Here is a 17,790-nt window from a genome sequence, read left to right as displayed (position 1 = left end):
CTTACCGACTTAATGAGACTGTACAATGAAATCTGGTTGGAGCCCGCTAAACACACACACCTTTAATGTAGGTCTATTTGATGGTAAACGTTAGGTGACAAATGGTGAAAGGGGTGAGAAACGGCGGCTAGGTGAAAAGTGATTTGTACTTACCGACCTGTAGTCCTACATAGCTGTTTAAATAGCACATGTGTGGCGGTCATTCTGTACCATGAGCCATATGTGGATTAAAAATAAACGCAATTACTATCGAACACGATTGCCCTACGTCGATCGATCTTGCACGCGTGGCGCTTTAATCCCGAAGAATCATAACTAGCTGGTTCACTGATGCATCGTACCTCATTCCGATCGAAGCATTAAACGAAGCATTGTTGCTCTTCTTCAGTCTTCAACGAAAACCCATCGCAGATTCTCTGTAAGTTTACTCTGACACATATATAGAACGTTACTCATTTTATCTATCTCGGAAACGTTCATATTAACATTTCGCAATGATTCTGTTTGCAGGTAGAATGTCGCAGTTCATTTGCATGGCGTTCGTTGTTTTAACAGCGGCAGCCTTTGCTGCTCAACAAGGCAATGTTCACTCCAATGGACGGTTTGTATTCCTCACCCCCACTTTGGTAAGTGATACCTCTGGAAAATTAAGTCACAGATATTTTGCTTAATAATATCAAGAATGTTCGTATCAACAAATTTCAGAACGAAGGAAGTGAAACCGAGAGCACGGAAACCGAGAGCACGATCATGAGCGATTCTGTTCGAAATGGTACTATGTGTTCCATCTCAAGCGTTCCATGCAGTTGCGTGACCACCACAGGTACTTGCAGTTGCCCTACCAGCGGTTGCATTTGCCTGGCACGTCCTTGTGTCGTTACCTTTGGCGGCCATAGAGCAGTGAGAGCCAGCAGCAGCAGCAGTAGTAGTAGTAGCAGCAGCAGTTCCACGGGTACAACGGCTACGGGTACCACGGGTACAAGTACGAGCACTAGTACCGGTACTAGTACCAGCGGTAGCACAAGTACCAGTGGAAGCAGCAGCAGTAGCAGCAGCAGCAGCAGTAGCAGTAGCAGCAGCAGCAGTAGTAGTATCAGTACTACCACAAGTACTAGCACAGGTACGAGCACTGTTACCAGCTGTGTCAATTGCGTTTGCACTACCACCGTATGCGTGAATGGTGTATGCGGCGCTCCCACCACCAGTGGCACTTTTTGCGGCTAAAATGGATCGGTTAAACCGGCCACTAATTGAGAGGAGTGTTGAGACTAGTTTGCGTATGTAATAGCAACATGTCAGTGGATTGTCATTGAGGTTATTTGCTTTTTGAAAAGTTTTGAAATTCATATGATCCGTTTAACCTAATAAACTGATAATTGGTGTCTTTGTTTGTTTTCCATCGTTCGCTCTGCATACGTCTTTGCAGAGACCTGTTTTTCTTTAGCGAATAGTAAAAACACAATAAGATCACAACTGGTAGCATAGGGTGATGTGGTTACGGTACCTCCTCCAGACGTAATGGTATCCGGCCGACAGGATTACATAAAATAAGAAAACTTCACTACGTAAGCTGCCTACTTAACGTCATCCATATGAATGTGCGAAAAGACCAGAGTTTCAACACAGAGGCTGGTAGATGTATGTGACAGTACCGTAACTCCTATTGTTCTAAACGTGTAATCCCAAAGTTACGCCCTATTGAAATTCCTTCGCCCTCGCTTTATTCAACTGTTGAGAATTGAGGCTGTACAGTTGTTCACGCTAGTCGGTATGGTGACCACAGTGGCGGCAGGTATTGATTCAAACATTCTCAATTATTCACGCAACTAGCAGTGTAATTTCAAATATAATCGAATTGATCAACTTCATCGAATAAGGAATACATTTAATAACAACAACACGAACAAGGATCCACCCTCAATTACATGATCGTTATTTGACCCATTATGGTTAATCGAATCGCTTGAAAACGAAGCTGAGTTTCGTGATCCCCGTTTAAATCATGCATACTTGGCTATATTTCAGTTTTAATAAATATGAAAATAAGCCAAAAATTTAAGCCCGACTTTTAAGCCCGACTTTTTTAAGCCCGACTTTTTAAGCCCGACATTATGTACAAAAATTGGGTTTAAAATTTTGACTTCGAATATCGGATACGGAGGACGAATGGCGTTCGGTACTTAATTGAACCTTACTTCCGTAACAAAATAGGATCATTATATGAAACCGAGAAGTGTCAATAAGCAAATATCTTTTAAAAAATTGCTCCTATCCCTATAGTAAAGCCTTGGAAGCGTAGAATGAAACGGCCAGCATAAATGTCGATTCATCATCGAAACAGACTGGGATATGGTGTTTGGATGAACGATGTTACACGACAGAACGTCCGGCTTGCGGTGAGCTGGCGCTCGTGGAAAAATGGCCAGGTGTTTCAACGTGATGCTCACTCACACGAGCCGAGATGGGACGACGCCAGAAGATGACGACGACGAAGGTTAAAGCGACAAGAAAAAGAGACGCCACCACTAGAGTAATGATGATGCTGATAGAGTTGATGAGGATTCTAGAAAGAATGATAAACGATCATCGCAGCACCTGCCTCTTTCCTTGCTCAGTTTTTATGAAGATGGTTTCAGAATGATGACAATGTTTTTCAAAGTGCAGGAAAGAGCACAGAAGAAAAATAAGAGACGACAAGCGTAGAGGATTGCACGCAAATTTATGATTGCCAGTCTCATTTCCTTAGGCATAGCCTGTTTATTCCACCTAAATCCTATCATTTGAATAATTCAGTCAGCCGACCGAATCAGGAAAAATTGCAATACGCTTTAACCCCTTTTTCTTTTGGAATTCTACGAACATCCCAGCGTGGCACAAAGAAAATTGCTATAAGGTCCATATTGTCTGAAGGTTCTATCCGTTCCATTTCTAGACGTGTACACAGTCATCCATCAGCCCGCAATTCTTTTCGATTCACATATACAGGCATGCCCTTGTTTCTTGCGTTTCCATTGTACCTCCTATCCAATAAGGGCACAGTGGACCCTCCATGGCAAAAACAAAACAAACTCTATTACACGTTCTATTGCTATATATATATATACTGGTTTCTATATCATATTTTGTTTGACGTATTCGATCGCCATTGCTTCTGCTATCACTCGTCGACCAGCCACAGCAGAATTGCGCTGTCCATTTTTACCCCTCACAAACTGTGCAAATAAATACTAAACTCATGCCCCCCCACCTCTTTTTTGTGTGCCCCTTCTCTTTTTGTTTCTACTACGTCGATGTGTCCATGTAGCATTCTATCACTGCCATATATTATTAAACTCCACTATCCGTGTATAGAATATAACACACTAGGACGCGCTGGTATGGCATGTAGGTTCTTGACCATCACGGGCCTGCAGACGTGATTTCATTCGTCACGCGGACCAATCGAATTGGCTGCGGACGCCCAGTCAATCAGCCATAAATCAGATAATCAAAAAAACAGGATAGAATCAGTATAGTGGCCTACACCTAACTATTAAGCAAGACGCCAACGTGACACGACCGAACGCAAACTCCATAATGCATCTCTCTCTCTATATATACTCTTACTGCGTATAGTGTGTGTGTGTGTGTGTGTATAACTTTCTGTATATATGTAGTCGGAGGAGAACTTTTCAACGGCCTTTTGGGGGAAAGACAAAAGGAAATCCAAAGTCATGCGTGTGAGCCTGTCTATATGCCTATCAGTCTACTCCAGCTTACGTAATGTGTTTGATACGATTTGCGGAGCCAGCGTCCGCACCTAACCCTGTCGTTGCTCTCGCGGTAGCTGATTGCATTTCAGGGGAAGACATCGCTCTCGATGCGCTTTGGGGCTCGTGACAATTCAATTGTCGCCGCAGTCTCTCAAGTTATTCGGCCACTGATTTTGATTCCTTTTTTTTTTTTTTTTTTGCTTTTGAATTCCTGCGATTTATTTTTAGTTTGACGGTAGTAAACGTGGCGCGTCGTTCCGTCCTTCTTGACCTAACGCTGCAGGGACTGGACTAGTCAGAAGGACAGTGATGTCCAGTCTGATCAATGACTATTCCCATGTTTAGCGTCTTTTATTGGTTGGACATCGTTTCATCGGCATTTGTTAGCCTCTTCAATGATAGTTAAATTGCCTTACCGATACATTCCGCATCGTCGAAAGCTTATCACTACATAGATTAAACTTAAACATGAAATATAAAATAGATGAAAAAATGGAAGCGCATGCAAGTGAATTGATAAGCAGTGAACGAGTTTTAAATGAATAAAAAATGAGGAATTCTGTTGGTCGTACAATGTCTACCAGCACAAACAGCATCCATCCCTATTATCGATTATCGATCGCACGTCTAGTCAAGTCTCGTCATCTTCCAATTGAATCAGCTAATCAGCAGCAGCAGTTGTATTGCGATTTTTTTTTTCTGCCAAGGCTATTGGTCTTTTGCACCGCATTTGTGATTCCCCATTCAATTTGTATTCGACATCTAGATCCAACCGCATCAATTGGGCCGGTGACACGACAATAAGAAAAAAAGAAATACGACACGTGCCTACAATAGCGGCGTTCCCCGTAACACGCAAAACATAAAAATGCAAGCAAAGAAAAGAATTTCATTTATTTACAGCTATGACGAGAGCACAGTTGACTTTAATATCAACGGTTCTAAAAATATAAAAAATCAACCTTTGAGATGGCGAATGAATGATGCGGCGTCCGTCATCTCAGATGCTGATTGCTTTGTTGTAGTTTTCATTTTTCTTCTTCCAATTCCTGCTTCTACCTAATTTCATCTGATTTTATTTTTCATTTTCAATTGGAATGAGAGAAAAAAGAAAATCGAAATGCGTTTCCCATGACCTGTAAACCCACGGTTTATAATATATGAACTGTCTAGATGTGTATCTGATGTTTGAAAGCTATAAATCCATAAAGTAGAACAAATGTTTCATTTTCCAGTTGGTTGTTGATCTGATCGAAGAGTTCCACAAACGGCCTGATGACGTAAAATACGAAAAATGATGAAAAATGAAATTGCCATGGACCTTAGACTTCGGCCATCTTCGGCGATATGAATAGCTAAAGAAAATGAAAATCTGATTGGCGATACTATACGAGATATGGATTTAAAGCTCTATAATAGCTTTTATATACGAACACAGCTTTATGGAAATAATTAATTTCCCATCTGATTTTCCTTCGCTGCGCAAACATGGATGGCGCACGTTTTGGCTTGCCGGATGCTGTACGTTCCATTCGCTAGAAAAAGAAAAAAACGGGGACCCAAAACACACGAGTGAGATGTTTAAGAGCTCGCAGCATCGCAAGGAAAACGGGATGCGAGGGAGGATCGAATGATCATGTGACTGTGAACGCTGTACTTAAAAAATGCTCATCCATGACGACTCGTGCTGCTGAATCTTCAGTCTGTCGCCAGTCGTCCTTCACGCCGGTCACACGCACTACTCCGTCTAGACATACCTATTTGCTCTAGAGTTTCTTTTAGCTAACCTTCACATGAGAACCCTACGTCTCTTTTGCATTTACGGCCAACTTAGCCTATAGAAGGGTGGGAGTGGGAGGGTGAAAGAATCAGTGCACCTCTGCCCGTCGGCCGGAGAAGACGTCTCTTCAAAAGGGCCACGCCTTGCTAACTGGCCGCTATTAAGGCACCACATTTATTACCGGATTCAACTGAGCTCGACAGAGAGCCATACAACACAAATCAAATAACAGTTTTGCTATTTGAAATAACTAAGCTTGAGGGCTATTAAGAGTTCAACGTCGTAAATAGTGAAAAGCTACGTTACACACGGTTTTTGGTGCAGCTCAAATGAACTAACTGAATGAGGTGTGTCAATTAACTCAGCATTTCATTGCAAAAACATTTACCGACTCAATTTTAAACGAGCAATGTGGCGTGCGCAATGAACGTAGCGTGTAAGCCGCGCCTCGTTCACAGTGCTTGCTAATGGGCTGGCCGCGAAGCCTCTTCATTTGAATAATGGCGAGTGCCTGCGGTTGGGTTGGTGCCTAAGCAACAAGACAGTGATCGGATATCCCGTGATTTCGTTTGGTCCGAGCTGCGGTGACAGTTTACGTTCGCTACTGACGTTTGCGTGAAACCACCTGATTGCTTTTGTTAAGGGTCTCAGTGGACCTGGTACGTTACGCTCTCTGTTTATTTTCTATATTCACGAGCGCACGCAACCATGTGCCAATGTTCTTCTCGGTCCAGCTCCTAATATCCTTTATTATGGATCTCAGCAAACGACATCAGTGCACTGGAACGACGACAACAGTGAAGATGATATGCTTAATCACATCAATTCTGACTGTCATATTGGGAGTGTCAGGTTTGATTTCCTTTGGGATATACAGTTTCATTGTTGCTGATCTTGTTGTAAACGGATACAGGTGAGCCATCATCCTCACGGCGTCCGCATATGTTCACGGGATCGGTGATGTTCGCGGATGTGGACGCATCATCTTCGATCACATCGCCCGGTGCGCCGCATTTTGCGGAACTCATCCGAAATGTCACGGTGCCGTTGGGTCGTGAGGCCGTCTTATCTTGCGTCATCAACAATCTGGCAGAGTACAAGGTAAGTCCATCCGATATGTACCAATCCCACCTGTACACCGCAGGCTTTCGGCATACCGCCATCATTATTTGTTTTGCATGTCTGATTTCCGACCTGTTATCCTTTTTAGAGTTATTTGCGTGTATATATATATATATATATATATATACTAACAAGAATAGGGGGCGGTAGGTTTGCATTTTCAAATTGTACACGAAAGTGCATTGTCAGCCGCAGGGTAAACATCCGCTTCGAGGGAGGGGGAATCAAAATATAAAGGGAAGGATTCAGATTTGTTTTCACATATGGTAATTTCTCGATGGGTATGACAAAAAGAATTGATGTGACGTTGCTTGCGCGGATACGTCTCACATCATATGCAAATAAGAGCACGCACTTGCGCGTATCCACTTGAATGGGACTACTTTGAAACACCCACGCGAAACACAACTTGTTCACCTTCCTTTTTAAAACGAAGCGGACTTTGTTGTCCAACCAAGGTCCCTGCCAAAGTTCGTGTACATTCGTATTTTAATAAATATCAAGTTTTGCATTTAAATGCATTTCAAAGTTGCGTCTAAAGCTCAAAAGTAGCCTCGTTTTTTTACACAGTTGGGAAGATCAAGGCTATTTGAGTGATGAAACTAGTCTTTGTTATGCATAATTTGCTACTGTATAACTGTCCTTCTTTTAATGTTCAATGACTTGCGGATAAAAGATTATTCCTCAATTCCGCACGATGTGCCGTCAAACGATGGCCATAATCCGCAAATTGGCGTGTCACGCAAAGCCCGCAAGTAGCGGCATTCATTATTTGCCTTTCTATTCCCCCCCCTCTCGATCTTTGTTCCAGCCGAAAGGAAATTTCGAGTGCCGCATTGTGTACAGCGTAAGGCGACAATTAAGCGGCCAAGTCTTTTGCTGATGTGACAATCGCTTTGCAATCTGTAGCTCAAAGCTGAAGAACAGAAACAATAAAAAACGAATCAAAGAAATTGAAAAGTGAAAGCAAAAAGATGTCATTATGCATCAAAGAGAAAACGCAATAACTATCTGAGAAATTTGAGGGAGAAATAAGGAGGGAAGCTACGATAAAGGAGATAAAAAAAAAAAAAATAAAGTAAAGGAACCCGAGGGGAAAATGGGGAAGAATAAGATGTGAGAACGGAAGGTGATGATGAGGAAGGCGGAAGAAAGAAGAACGCACAGGCAGAAAAGACCATCAGTCAGTGGCGACAGTCCAGTTATCCACAACGTAGACCCATCCACACACACATGAGAAAGAACGTATACGACGACGAAAGCGTGTGAAATTAGCATACGGTGGCTGTGTACGTTGGCACAGAAATGATGGTGCTTTTTTTTTTGGCTGGATCTCATTTACAGAAGCAAGAATCGAGGGTATACCATCCGAGGTGCTGGAAGGGTGATGATGAACGAGCATAAGAAAGAAATGGATGCAGAGGGTCTCTAAAAAAAAAAAAATATGCCACTAGAAAGAAACAAATAAAGACATGTGGAACGCTCCAAGTTCCAGCTACATCTACTCCATTAAAACGGAGAAGATCCAACGAGGTTACGTTCTCTTTAAAAAAGGCAGACTGCTCATCTAACCGCATTTGAAAACAAAAAATACTACCTCAAGTAGCAGAAAAAGGGAAGAAGGGACAGAAGCTATTAGCACATCGTCACACATGGAAATCGTAAAGCATTTTCTGGTTGTTTAGGTGGCAATTTGTGACAGTTACGTCCCCTTATCCTTGCTGGAGGAAAAGGTGGGCGAGGCAATTTACAGCAATGAGACAGCAGCGGCTGAAAAAAAAAAACAACAACGATGAGTTATGTTAGAAGGCCCGAAGAAAGTCCCAGGGTACGTCACGCTGTGCTGCTTCCTTCCTTCGCATCTAAGAAACAGAAAAATATGAGATAGGTGTGGTGCGTTTCGTCTGAAAACAGAGGTCATAAAAAAAAATAGAAGATGACATCGACACACCTTCGCATCTTTGCTGTTGTTCAAGTTGTTGTTCGTCTCGGTCCTCGAGACGCTACAAGTTGAGGCAAATGTTTTTTTATATTCACATCATCTAGCGCGAATATGAAAAGGACATATGAATAGCGGATGAGGAACAAGTACAGCAACAGACAGAGGAGCCATTTCACTCGAACGAGTGAAGACGAAAACGATCCATTGCCATTTTTTTTTATTTATTTATTCCGTCTACTCGTTTCCCATCATCACTCCAATGTTTTCGCTTCATTCTGCCACCCACCGAAACCTGCAGAAGTTGATAGTCTCCCCCTTTTTTTCCCTCTTCTTTTATCATTTTCTCCTTTTCTTTCTGTTCTTTTACATGTGCCCGGAATTGCCCGAAAAATGTTAATTCAGTTCTCTCTTCTCTTGTTTTATGCCAGTTACGTACGGGGCAAAAACCTAAAATAAAATAAATGAACCGATTACGCACTTGGCATGCAAAGTACGGTAGAAGTAGACTCATCAGCGCAGCAGGGCCAGTATGTATTGATATTCTAAGCGACATCCAGCAAGCCGGCGTCTTGTGCAGCCCTTAGAACAGAGAACTTTGACTCGAAGCTAAACCCATAAAACCGTATAGAGAGGCTATCTATTTGTCCAATAGATTTTCATTCCCCTTCATTTGCCTAATACAATTTGTTCGCATTTGTGGTTGTAAACTAACAGAATGTTCTTTCCCCTGACTACCTTTTGGCTTTAAATGCTGACGAAATCTTAAATGTATAGCTCCGAGACAATTGTTTTTGGAGCCACACTTATTTTACATAACAATGGCGATTAGTTTTAGTTGCTATGTTATGTTGCAACAAATTTACATGTTTTGCACGATATTCGAAACAAAACGCCTGTGAAAATATCAATCCAATGCAAAACGATTCAAGGACAATGAATTTTATGGAAATTTGGAGGGAGGAGGTAAGGTAGGCAAATGAAAACCCCCACATCTAAAGAAAACTATGTAAATGATGGAACACCTTTCAAAACTAAATAGCTCCTGTAATGTCCCATGTTTTGCTTTTATGCTAATCCAAGCGAAGGTAAGAAAGATCGAGAAATATGTAGAAGGTAGGGAAAAAAAGAGGGAAGGGGTTGATACGTCACGATCGATTTGAGTATTGAAATGCGATTTATTGCATTGATAGCGAATTCACTAGAAACCGTTAGAGAACACGATCGGGTTTCCATCTGGTCATTTCAAGGCAATTGGCGTGCGTGTTCAAAAGTCGTTGGGAATTCTACCGTTTCAGCTGTGAATTTGATTTGCTAAAGATCAAAGCTGGGAGAACTGTATCATCCCGTACAATGAAGAACGTACTGGATTCAATTGCTATAATTGATCTGGGTAGTTTTCTGCGAAATCTTATATAGCTATAGTTGTATACGTTGTACACTGTGACTTGGAAATAAGACACGGATTAGTGTGTGAAAATCAGGATAAAATGCAAGGAAGGCCAATAAAGGCCAAGTGCCAATCGCCGCAAAATAATCAAAGTGATGGCAGAAATGAATTAACGAACTGCTGTGCAAAAATTTGTAGAGCTCACAGCGTCGTTATCTTTTAGGCTGCTATCGACAGCTGTACTGCGGAAAGCACCAACCCTGTTTCTATCTGCTTTTCGTTGATTACTTAGTTACTGTAACCAAACCTTTCGAAACTTTGCCGATCGTCGTCCTGCTGGAAGCTGAGAATCCAACGCCATATAGGAAATCAGCTGTTTTCCCATTCAATCTCAGCGGTCGCTTCGCTATATAAGACTGACGTGAAATGACGATCGACTGTAGGTGGTTTCTCATCGCAAGCACAGCTACACCCAATAAAGAAGCTCTTTCTTTCCTAGCACTGACTGACCAACATTCCCCCGTGGCTTTCCAGAGATAATTGAATCGCAAGCGCACGCTGAACCCCGATCGACATCAGGGCCATCACACAATATAGCGTCTAGCAATATGAGGATTGCTTTATTGAACTCGGTATACTATATAGACGTGATTAATCATTGAGAGAAACACACACACACACACACACACAGAAAAGTAAAACAAAACAGCTGAAATACGTTGGAAGATTGACAGCGAACTAGGACCAGCGAAAAGACGTTTGTTTTTAGAAAGGGGAAACAAACGATTGCATGTAAAAAGAAGACGTTTCAAACCCGCAAGCTATGGTGATTCAAACGTAAGGAAAACGTGTTTAGTTCATATCGAATGAAATGTGGGCAAAAACCTCGAAGGCAATCAACGCAATCACAAGGCGTGATGGTGTTTTCTATAGACAGCCAGTGAAAACAATCAGCCCTAAAGGACACGATCGAGACGGATAAACAAGACCAAGTGGCTGATGCCTATGGCGGCCATTTGTACTATAGGGCCCCGACATCCGCGTTTTTCTAATAATATCGATTCGTAAATCGTCGTGGCTTGGCTCGTCACAGTCGGAGAAATGTTTTCGTACGAGAGCAGAGGGAGATGAAAACATATGAGAGAACCGAGTCAGTGAAGAAAAAACCCAGCGGCGTGTATAGTTTATTATAGCAGACGGGGATCGGTGCAAGGACGGGCAGCAAACGACAAACAGTTAGCACGCAGCTGTTGTCATAACCTTTCCTCTAACTGCTATTCTCGAGTTTAAAACAAAAACAACAAAAAAAATACGGAGTATAAGATAGAGAATGTATAGCCATTCGAATTGCGGTGCCGGAGCAAAACCCGTTGGCGACATCCGCCCCTCTTTTCCATTTGTTATGATTGTTATGGTGTACTTAAGCGATGCGATTAGAAGAAGAAGGTTGTCGTGGAAACCGCGACAGATTCTAGAGTTTAAAGCGATTGATAAATGAATGAATATTCAAATAATTGTGTATTAATCAGCGAACGTTTTCTTGTGTAGATTGAACGATCACATTCGTTTTAAACTGTATGCAAATATTGAATTTGTATTATAAAAGCTGAGCTCGAGCTTTGATTTGCAATGACGTCAAGTTGCCTTCGTAGTTGTTACCTAATAATCAAAACCAAAACATTTAAACATTGATAGGTTGGCTGGCTGAGGGCTGACGACCAAACAATTTTGAGTCTCCATCGTCGTGTGGTGACGCACAATCCACGCGTTTCCGTGACTCACGACGAGTCACGCACCTGGAACCTGCACATTCGACAAATCAAAGAATCCGATCAAGGATGTTACATGTGTCAGGTAATTGGAGATTGTCTCCCGTCAGCTGTTATCTGTTATTTTCCATGGAAATCAAGTTCCTATCTCATTCTTTATTAGCCATGCTCTCAATAAGAAGCCTCACTTGATCACATATCAATGAAATATGCAGAATACATTGTTAACCGCTACTTTTGATGATTGAATTCCGGAAAAAAAAACAAAAAAACGGGGACGTTGGTGGATACACAGATCAACACAGCCGTGATGAAGAAGCAATTAGGTTGCATTCAAGTTCAGGTGCCTCCGGATATAGTCGACGATCGGAGTACGAGTGACGTCACTGTGAACGAAGGCGACAACGTGACGCTGACGTGCACGGCCACGGGCAAACCGACACCGAGGATCGTGTGGCGTCGCGAGGACGGCCAAAAGATCGTCGTATTTCGTCCCATGCCCCCGACGTCGCAATCCAATCACAACAATCACCATGGAATGAAAACATCCTCCGGCGGGAGTATCGTGCCCGCCAACGCAACAGCAACAACAATCGATGACGCTATTGTTCCTGGATTGCAGACTCATCACCAACATCAGCATCAAGCAATTGCAGTCCCCATGACAAGGGAACGATCCAAAGGTATAGAGTGAAAATGAACATCAATGATTTTTTGTATTTTTTTTTTGAGGTCATGTCTTGGTTGCCTTGTGAATGTTTAAACTGCCGACCGCTGGACAGTTTTCAGCTGTCAGTTGATTGTTGCTATGTTTCATTAGAAATGGGTGGCTATGGAACAAAAAGATGTTCCTGTCCGTCTACTTACTTGTTTCGCCGTTGGCATACCACGACCTTTTGCATGTTAATTCCGTCCGCGTTTCTTTGCTGACGGAAATTCGTCCCACAAGTTGAATTTAAATTGTTTTAAAGGAATCAATGGCTATAGTGGGCTTTTAAAAAGAATCAATGCATACGACAATGGCATCTGGGCCTTGGGCTTCTTGATGGAATAGACAACAATGCCTTTTGTTAGTTACATTGACAGTGTTATTTTCCTCCAGCCAACGCGTGCGTGTGTTTAATGCAGTTGTCACAAAGCAACGGCACATACATTTTTGCTGTGAATTTGTGTCGATTTCAATCATTTATTTTAATGACGTCTTTTGCACATTTTTCCAAGAAGTGGAAGCATATCACGGTGAGACGCTGAGACTGTACCGCGTTACACGCCAAATGATGGCCGCCTACATGTGCATCGCCTCCAACGACGTACCGCCCGCCGTCAGCAAGCGAGTCCCCCTCAACGTCAACTGTAAGTCTGCAACATCATTTCCTTTTCTGTTCGTATTCCATTTGGTATTAATGTACTGTAAATAACGGTCTGTATTACGGTAGCTAGAGAAAGAGAGGCACAAACATAGACATAACCAAATAAAAGAGCGATGCCCATTTTTACGCAGCCCCCCCTCCACCCCCACCCTTCCATCCGCAATGGAAGGATCACCATTACATTTAACTGCTAGCGGTATATATAGTGTAGAGCTCTTGATATATACGCTTTCGCTGTGTGGGGAAGCTTTCTATTCTGACAAAAGCTCTAAGGCGATATCCAGTAGATCCTTTTGCCACGTTTATAGTTTATTTTCGTTCCCTTTTTTTTTATCCCTTTTTAGAATAATGTCTGTTTAGATTTTTCGTGCAACATTCAAACGGTCTTTTAGCTGGGCACACGCAACTTCCAACCATAGGTTTAATCCGTCGATGAGAAGCAAGAATGGCCATGTTGGTCATATAGATCTAGGGTCTTTTTATTATTTGCCCTTCTGCCGAGCTTAGTTTTATTGAAAGTCCTTGCTAATGTTATAGAACCGACTTCCCTTTGATCCTGTACACGGGCAGGTTTCATACACTGGGCCTTTATATGCAAAGAGTGTTGAAAAGACTGTAGATGCAAGCGTTCAAAAATATTTTTGCCATTTCTGATTGTTAAGTTCCACCGTTGGTGACATCTTCGATGAATGTGGTGGGTGCCCTGCTGGGCACTGATGTCCGTCTGACTTGCCAAGTCGAATCGCATCCGCCGAGCATCAACTACTGGATGAAGGGACGACAACAAGACCAACACAACACGATCCTGCCGAGGTAACCTGAAGTGTTAATGAGTTGTGTAGCTCTTAAATTCTGAGTTTGATCGTGGATTGTTATAGCGCTAAGTACAGTATCGACGGTGAAAGAGGTGGGACTTCCAGCTACAAGACGAGCATGTCGTTAATCATCCACAACTTCCAGCCACAAGACAAGAGCGCTTATATTTGCGTAGCCGCAAACTCACTCGGCACAGCAGAAGCCTCAATTCAAATCTACGGTAAGAAATGGCTATTCACTTCTTACGTGATTTCAATTCAGACGAATCTCATAAATCTGAAAATAGAAGTGGCGAGAGCAACGTCCGGCCCGACACCGACCATTCGTTCGGCGATATCCACTTTAGGTGCTACTAACGATTTCATTATCAACGACGATAATGAAGACGATGGAGAGGAAGAAGAGGAAGACGGTCAGTTACCGAGTTTGACGTAATTTAAACTTGTGTTTACATGCTCTTTTCAGCAGATGGTGATGGTCATCAATCAACTAAAGGACGGCCGAATAACAATGGCGTAACGGGCCAAAAGGCCCACACCAACAAGAAGAAACATTCACGTCACCAAAAACATGGTAAGAAGTTATCCAATAAATTACTTTCTGATTTGATTTCAGTTAATCTTAAGACATGTTCTGTTGAAGACTTCAAAGAGTCGACATTTGCTGGTGTTCATACTTAACCTAGAATCTATTATACGTAACAACTTTTCAAACACAGCACACGAGAAAAGATAAGGAATTAGCGAAAGGGGGGGAGGGGGATAGGAGGACGGGGGAGAAATGAGCAGTGAAGATTCTTGAAGTGGAGGAAATGGATTCTATATATGGAAGTCTGAACCCTACTATAAAAGTTCGAGTGGGTACGATGTATGGGTATAGAAGGGAGTTGCTGATTCCGTTTGAAGCAGTGAAAACAGTTGGAGCTTTATAATGGCTACCGGGTTCGAAGGACGGGCTAGGGGGAGGGAGAGATAAGAAGATATGGAAGGATATGACAGATGAAGACAGCCATCAAGCGATGGATTGGGGGAGTCTATATTGTAAAAAGCCATTTAAATATCCTATAGAGGACTCAGTGCGTAATAAAGTGACACATTCCGGAAACGTTTTGAACGGATGTTGTCTGATCTTCTCGCCGGGGGAGGGAGGAGTTCTCATCAAAAAGATTTGTAAATGGTATAGATACAATCTCTTGAAAGCGGGACTGGTCGTGCCAAAATGCCTGCGGGTAAAGTCACGTTTCTCCCCTACCGCTCTCTTCTCAATGAATGTGACAAACAACGAGAAATATGTCGATAACATTTGAACTAGAAAATACTTGGAAAATGAAGTAGGTTATTTTTGAAAAAAAAAATGTTTTTCTTTATGTTTATGGCCTGAAATATTTTGCGTCTAAAAATAATAATGTGTGTTCAACAGAGACGTCGTTGTCGCCAATGTCCATGTCTCCTAGTGACGAGTACGGGGATAGAAAACAAGAGCAACGCGATGAGACGGCTAATCAGATCAGAAGAGGCAGTTCTTCCGGTGCTGTCCCTCGCATCCAGGCAGCCCTATCGTTCATTCGTTATCCGCTCGTCGTTTTTCTCTTATTTGTTTTTGCTGTATAGTTTTTTTTTTAAACTTTTGTGCCGGTGATATCATATCTCTCAGTACTTATGCCAGTAGTGAAGAACTATTGGACTTCAATTATTTAAAAAGAAATCTACAATGTTTGATGTATCAAAATATAATTGGTCGTTTTGCGTCAGGCCTGATCACGCCATTTCAAAAACGCATGCGGCCAATAGTGAAACATGTAATGGACGCTATCTGATTTTCATTATACAGATTTTGATCTTGTTTCCAATCAATCCCAATAAGAGTAACCCACTGAGAGAAAGACGTTGAAAGATGTGAGCTGCTGTGGGAAGCTTGAAATCTTCATCACTAGCATCAGGTGTAAAGTGAGTGATGAATCTACATAGCTACTCTTGTCAAATATCTCACGTTTATATGTTGGTTTGTTTTAACAATACCGAATTTGCCAATTCTTCTATTTACGTTTTTCTTTTCCGGCATTTCAAGCCAAAAAGTCATGTGTGGTATTCTTCTTGTTCTTGCATCCGCATATAGGATGTTTAAAAATATAACAACAGCCAAAGAGAAACACTTCGTTCTAGTCCTTATACATACCCCCACAAGTATAGGTGATGTTTCCAATTTGGAACATCGGTTATTTTCATAATCGTCATTCACCAACATGTGAATTGAATCATCCGGTTTCAAACAGATCAAAGTAAAAAAAAGAAAGTAAACATTCTGAGGTTTAGTGACTCCTAGCATATCGATATGTCGATCACTGAACGTGACAGATACATGTTATATTGTATAGAATATCGTACGAGCTTCACATGCTTTGAAAATCCGTGGCTATAAACAAGGTAGAATCTGCCCTTTGTCCCGGAATTCTTTGAGCTATCTTTTTTTTTCTATCAAAATAAGGGCCTAACATAGACCCTCCTTGATTTGTTTACTGTCTGTTAGAATTACGAGCGCAATTTAAATCCCACGTCAAAACTTTGAACAGCCAAACAAAAAGACCCCGTCAGCCAAATTGAGGCATGTTCACTAACAATGAAAGCACACGCAATTGTGTATAAAAGAGGAAGTTACATCACAAAGTAAAACAACGAAAGTACATAGCCAACATGTCAGGAGAAAAGACGATGAATAGCATTATGCTATTTCGTTCAATTGCTTCATTTTTCATTTTTCTGAACCATTACTGCATAATTAAAGACCCAGAGTGTCATTGTTTTCATTTCCTTTATTCTTATGCTACGTTTATCTATTAATGTCTACATTCGTTTGATTTCAGTTTTAAGAGGCTATTTATTTTCTAGTCCCTCCAGCTGGTCCCATAATTGCCACCGAATCCTCTTCTGTCGCTGCCGTTCCGAGATAAAAACAAAAGCCTCATTAAGGCCTTTACGTCTATCGTCTAAAATGTTTGTTTTAGGTTTGAGGTTGCCCGAATGAGAGACGTGTGGGGTTATATAGCCAACCACAAAAGTCATATCATCAACGGATGACTGCCTTGTGCATCAAACCAACGACATTTCTCTTCTCCCCTCTCCACTTTCCATACCAAAAAAAAGAGGGGCCGAATCCCTTCAAACTGTCACAGCATCCAGCGATTGATGATGGCTGGGATTTTGCCCTCCTCACAACGATCCTGCTTCTCCTGATCTCTACTTCGTTGGGTGAAAGAACGAGACTAACGAAAACTCACTTGACTAGTCACAAAAGGAAGCACTCGAAATGCCTAACGTTGAATGTTATGCAAAAGGTGATAATGGGACGGGAGCGTGCCTGAACGCGGGAAAAATGCGATCGTCAATCATTTTCGATACACGTAATAACTCCTGTATTATTTATTCGTTTTTTCGTTTTTTTTTCGCATCCATTCATTGAAATGTTTCCAACTTTTGTCGATTTTAACGATTCTCAATTTCGTTCACGTTGCCCCAGAGTTTCATCGTGTATCTTGTTTATCAGGCTCCCTTTTGCAGAGAGTCTGTGCTCGTATATCCTGTATGAGATAGCCACGTTGTTCCACTTGTCTCTGAACTAAAGCGACTTGCTGATTGGATATGTGTGTTACAAGCTATAGAAGAATCGATCGAAAGAAACGAGAGACGAAATGTGTCGAAAAAAATTAATAACAAAATGGGAAAAAAAACTCGAACAGACGGAATGTGATGAGCTCTTGATCATATATCACCACACGCGAAGACATGCATGTCAAAAAATATTGATTATTAGTAATGAGTCGCCCTCATCCATCTATTCTCTCAAATTCTTCCCTTT

The 17,790-nt window shown here is 41.8% G+C and overlaps 2 protein-coding genes across 3 annotated transcripts; both read left to right on the top strand.

The window, feature by feature from the left end:
- The first annotated feature begins 306 nt into the window (after positions 1-306).
- On the top strand, positions 307-1,442 carry LOC130703800 (uncharacterized). Its single transcript, XM_057525259.2, has 3 exons — positions 307-418; positions 511-626; positions 706-1,442. The coding sequence occupies exons 2-3, from the start codon at positions 516-518 to the stop codon at positions 1,222-1,224; spliced, it is 630 nt and encodes a 209-aa protein (XP_057381242.1). The 5' UTR covers positions 307-418; positions 511-515; the 3' UTR covers positions 1,225-1,442.
- Positions 1,443-5,652: 4,210 nt separating this feature from the next.
- LOC130703783 (neural cell adhesion molecule 1-A-like) lies at positions 5,653-16,036 on the top strand. 2 transcript variants are annotated; one of them, XM_057525237.2, is made up of 10 exons: positions 5,653-6,384; positions 6,446-6,633; positions 11,679-11,837; positions 12,048-12,435; positions 12,977-13,105; positions 13,785-13,935; positions 14,001-14,158; positions 14,225-14,350; positions 14,407-14,511; positions 15,358-16,036. In XM_057525237.2, exons 1-10 carry the CDS (start codon positions 6,249-6,251, stop codon positions 15,546-15,548), a joined length of 1,731 nt encoding a protein of 576 aa, XP_057381220.1. In that variant the 5' UTR covers positions 5,653-6,248; the 3' UTR covers positions 15,549-16,036. The 2 variants fall into 2 exon arrangements, with proteins under 2 accessions (XP_057381220.1, XP_057381219.1); XM_057525236.2 differs by having other exon boundaries at positions 5,655-6,384; positions 12,974-13,105; positions 15,358-16,034.
- Positions 16,037-17,790: the final 1,754 nt, after the last annotated feature.

This window comes from Daphnia carinata, chromosome 8 (assembly GCF_022539665.2).
Source record: "Daphnia carinata strain CSIRO-1 chromosome 8, CSIRO_AGI_Dcar_HiC_V3, whole genome shotgun sequence".
NCBI classification, from domain to species: domain Eukaryota; kingdom Metazoa; phylum Arthropoda; class Branchiopoda; order Diplostraca; family Daphniidae; genus Daphnia; species Daphnia carinata.
Note: the sequence above shows the minus strand (reverse complement) of the source record. Positions and strands in the feature narration are given on the sequence as shown.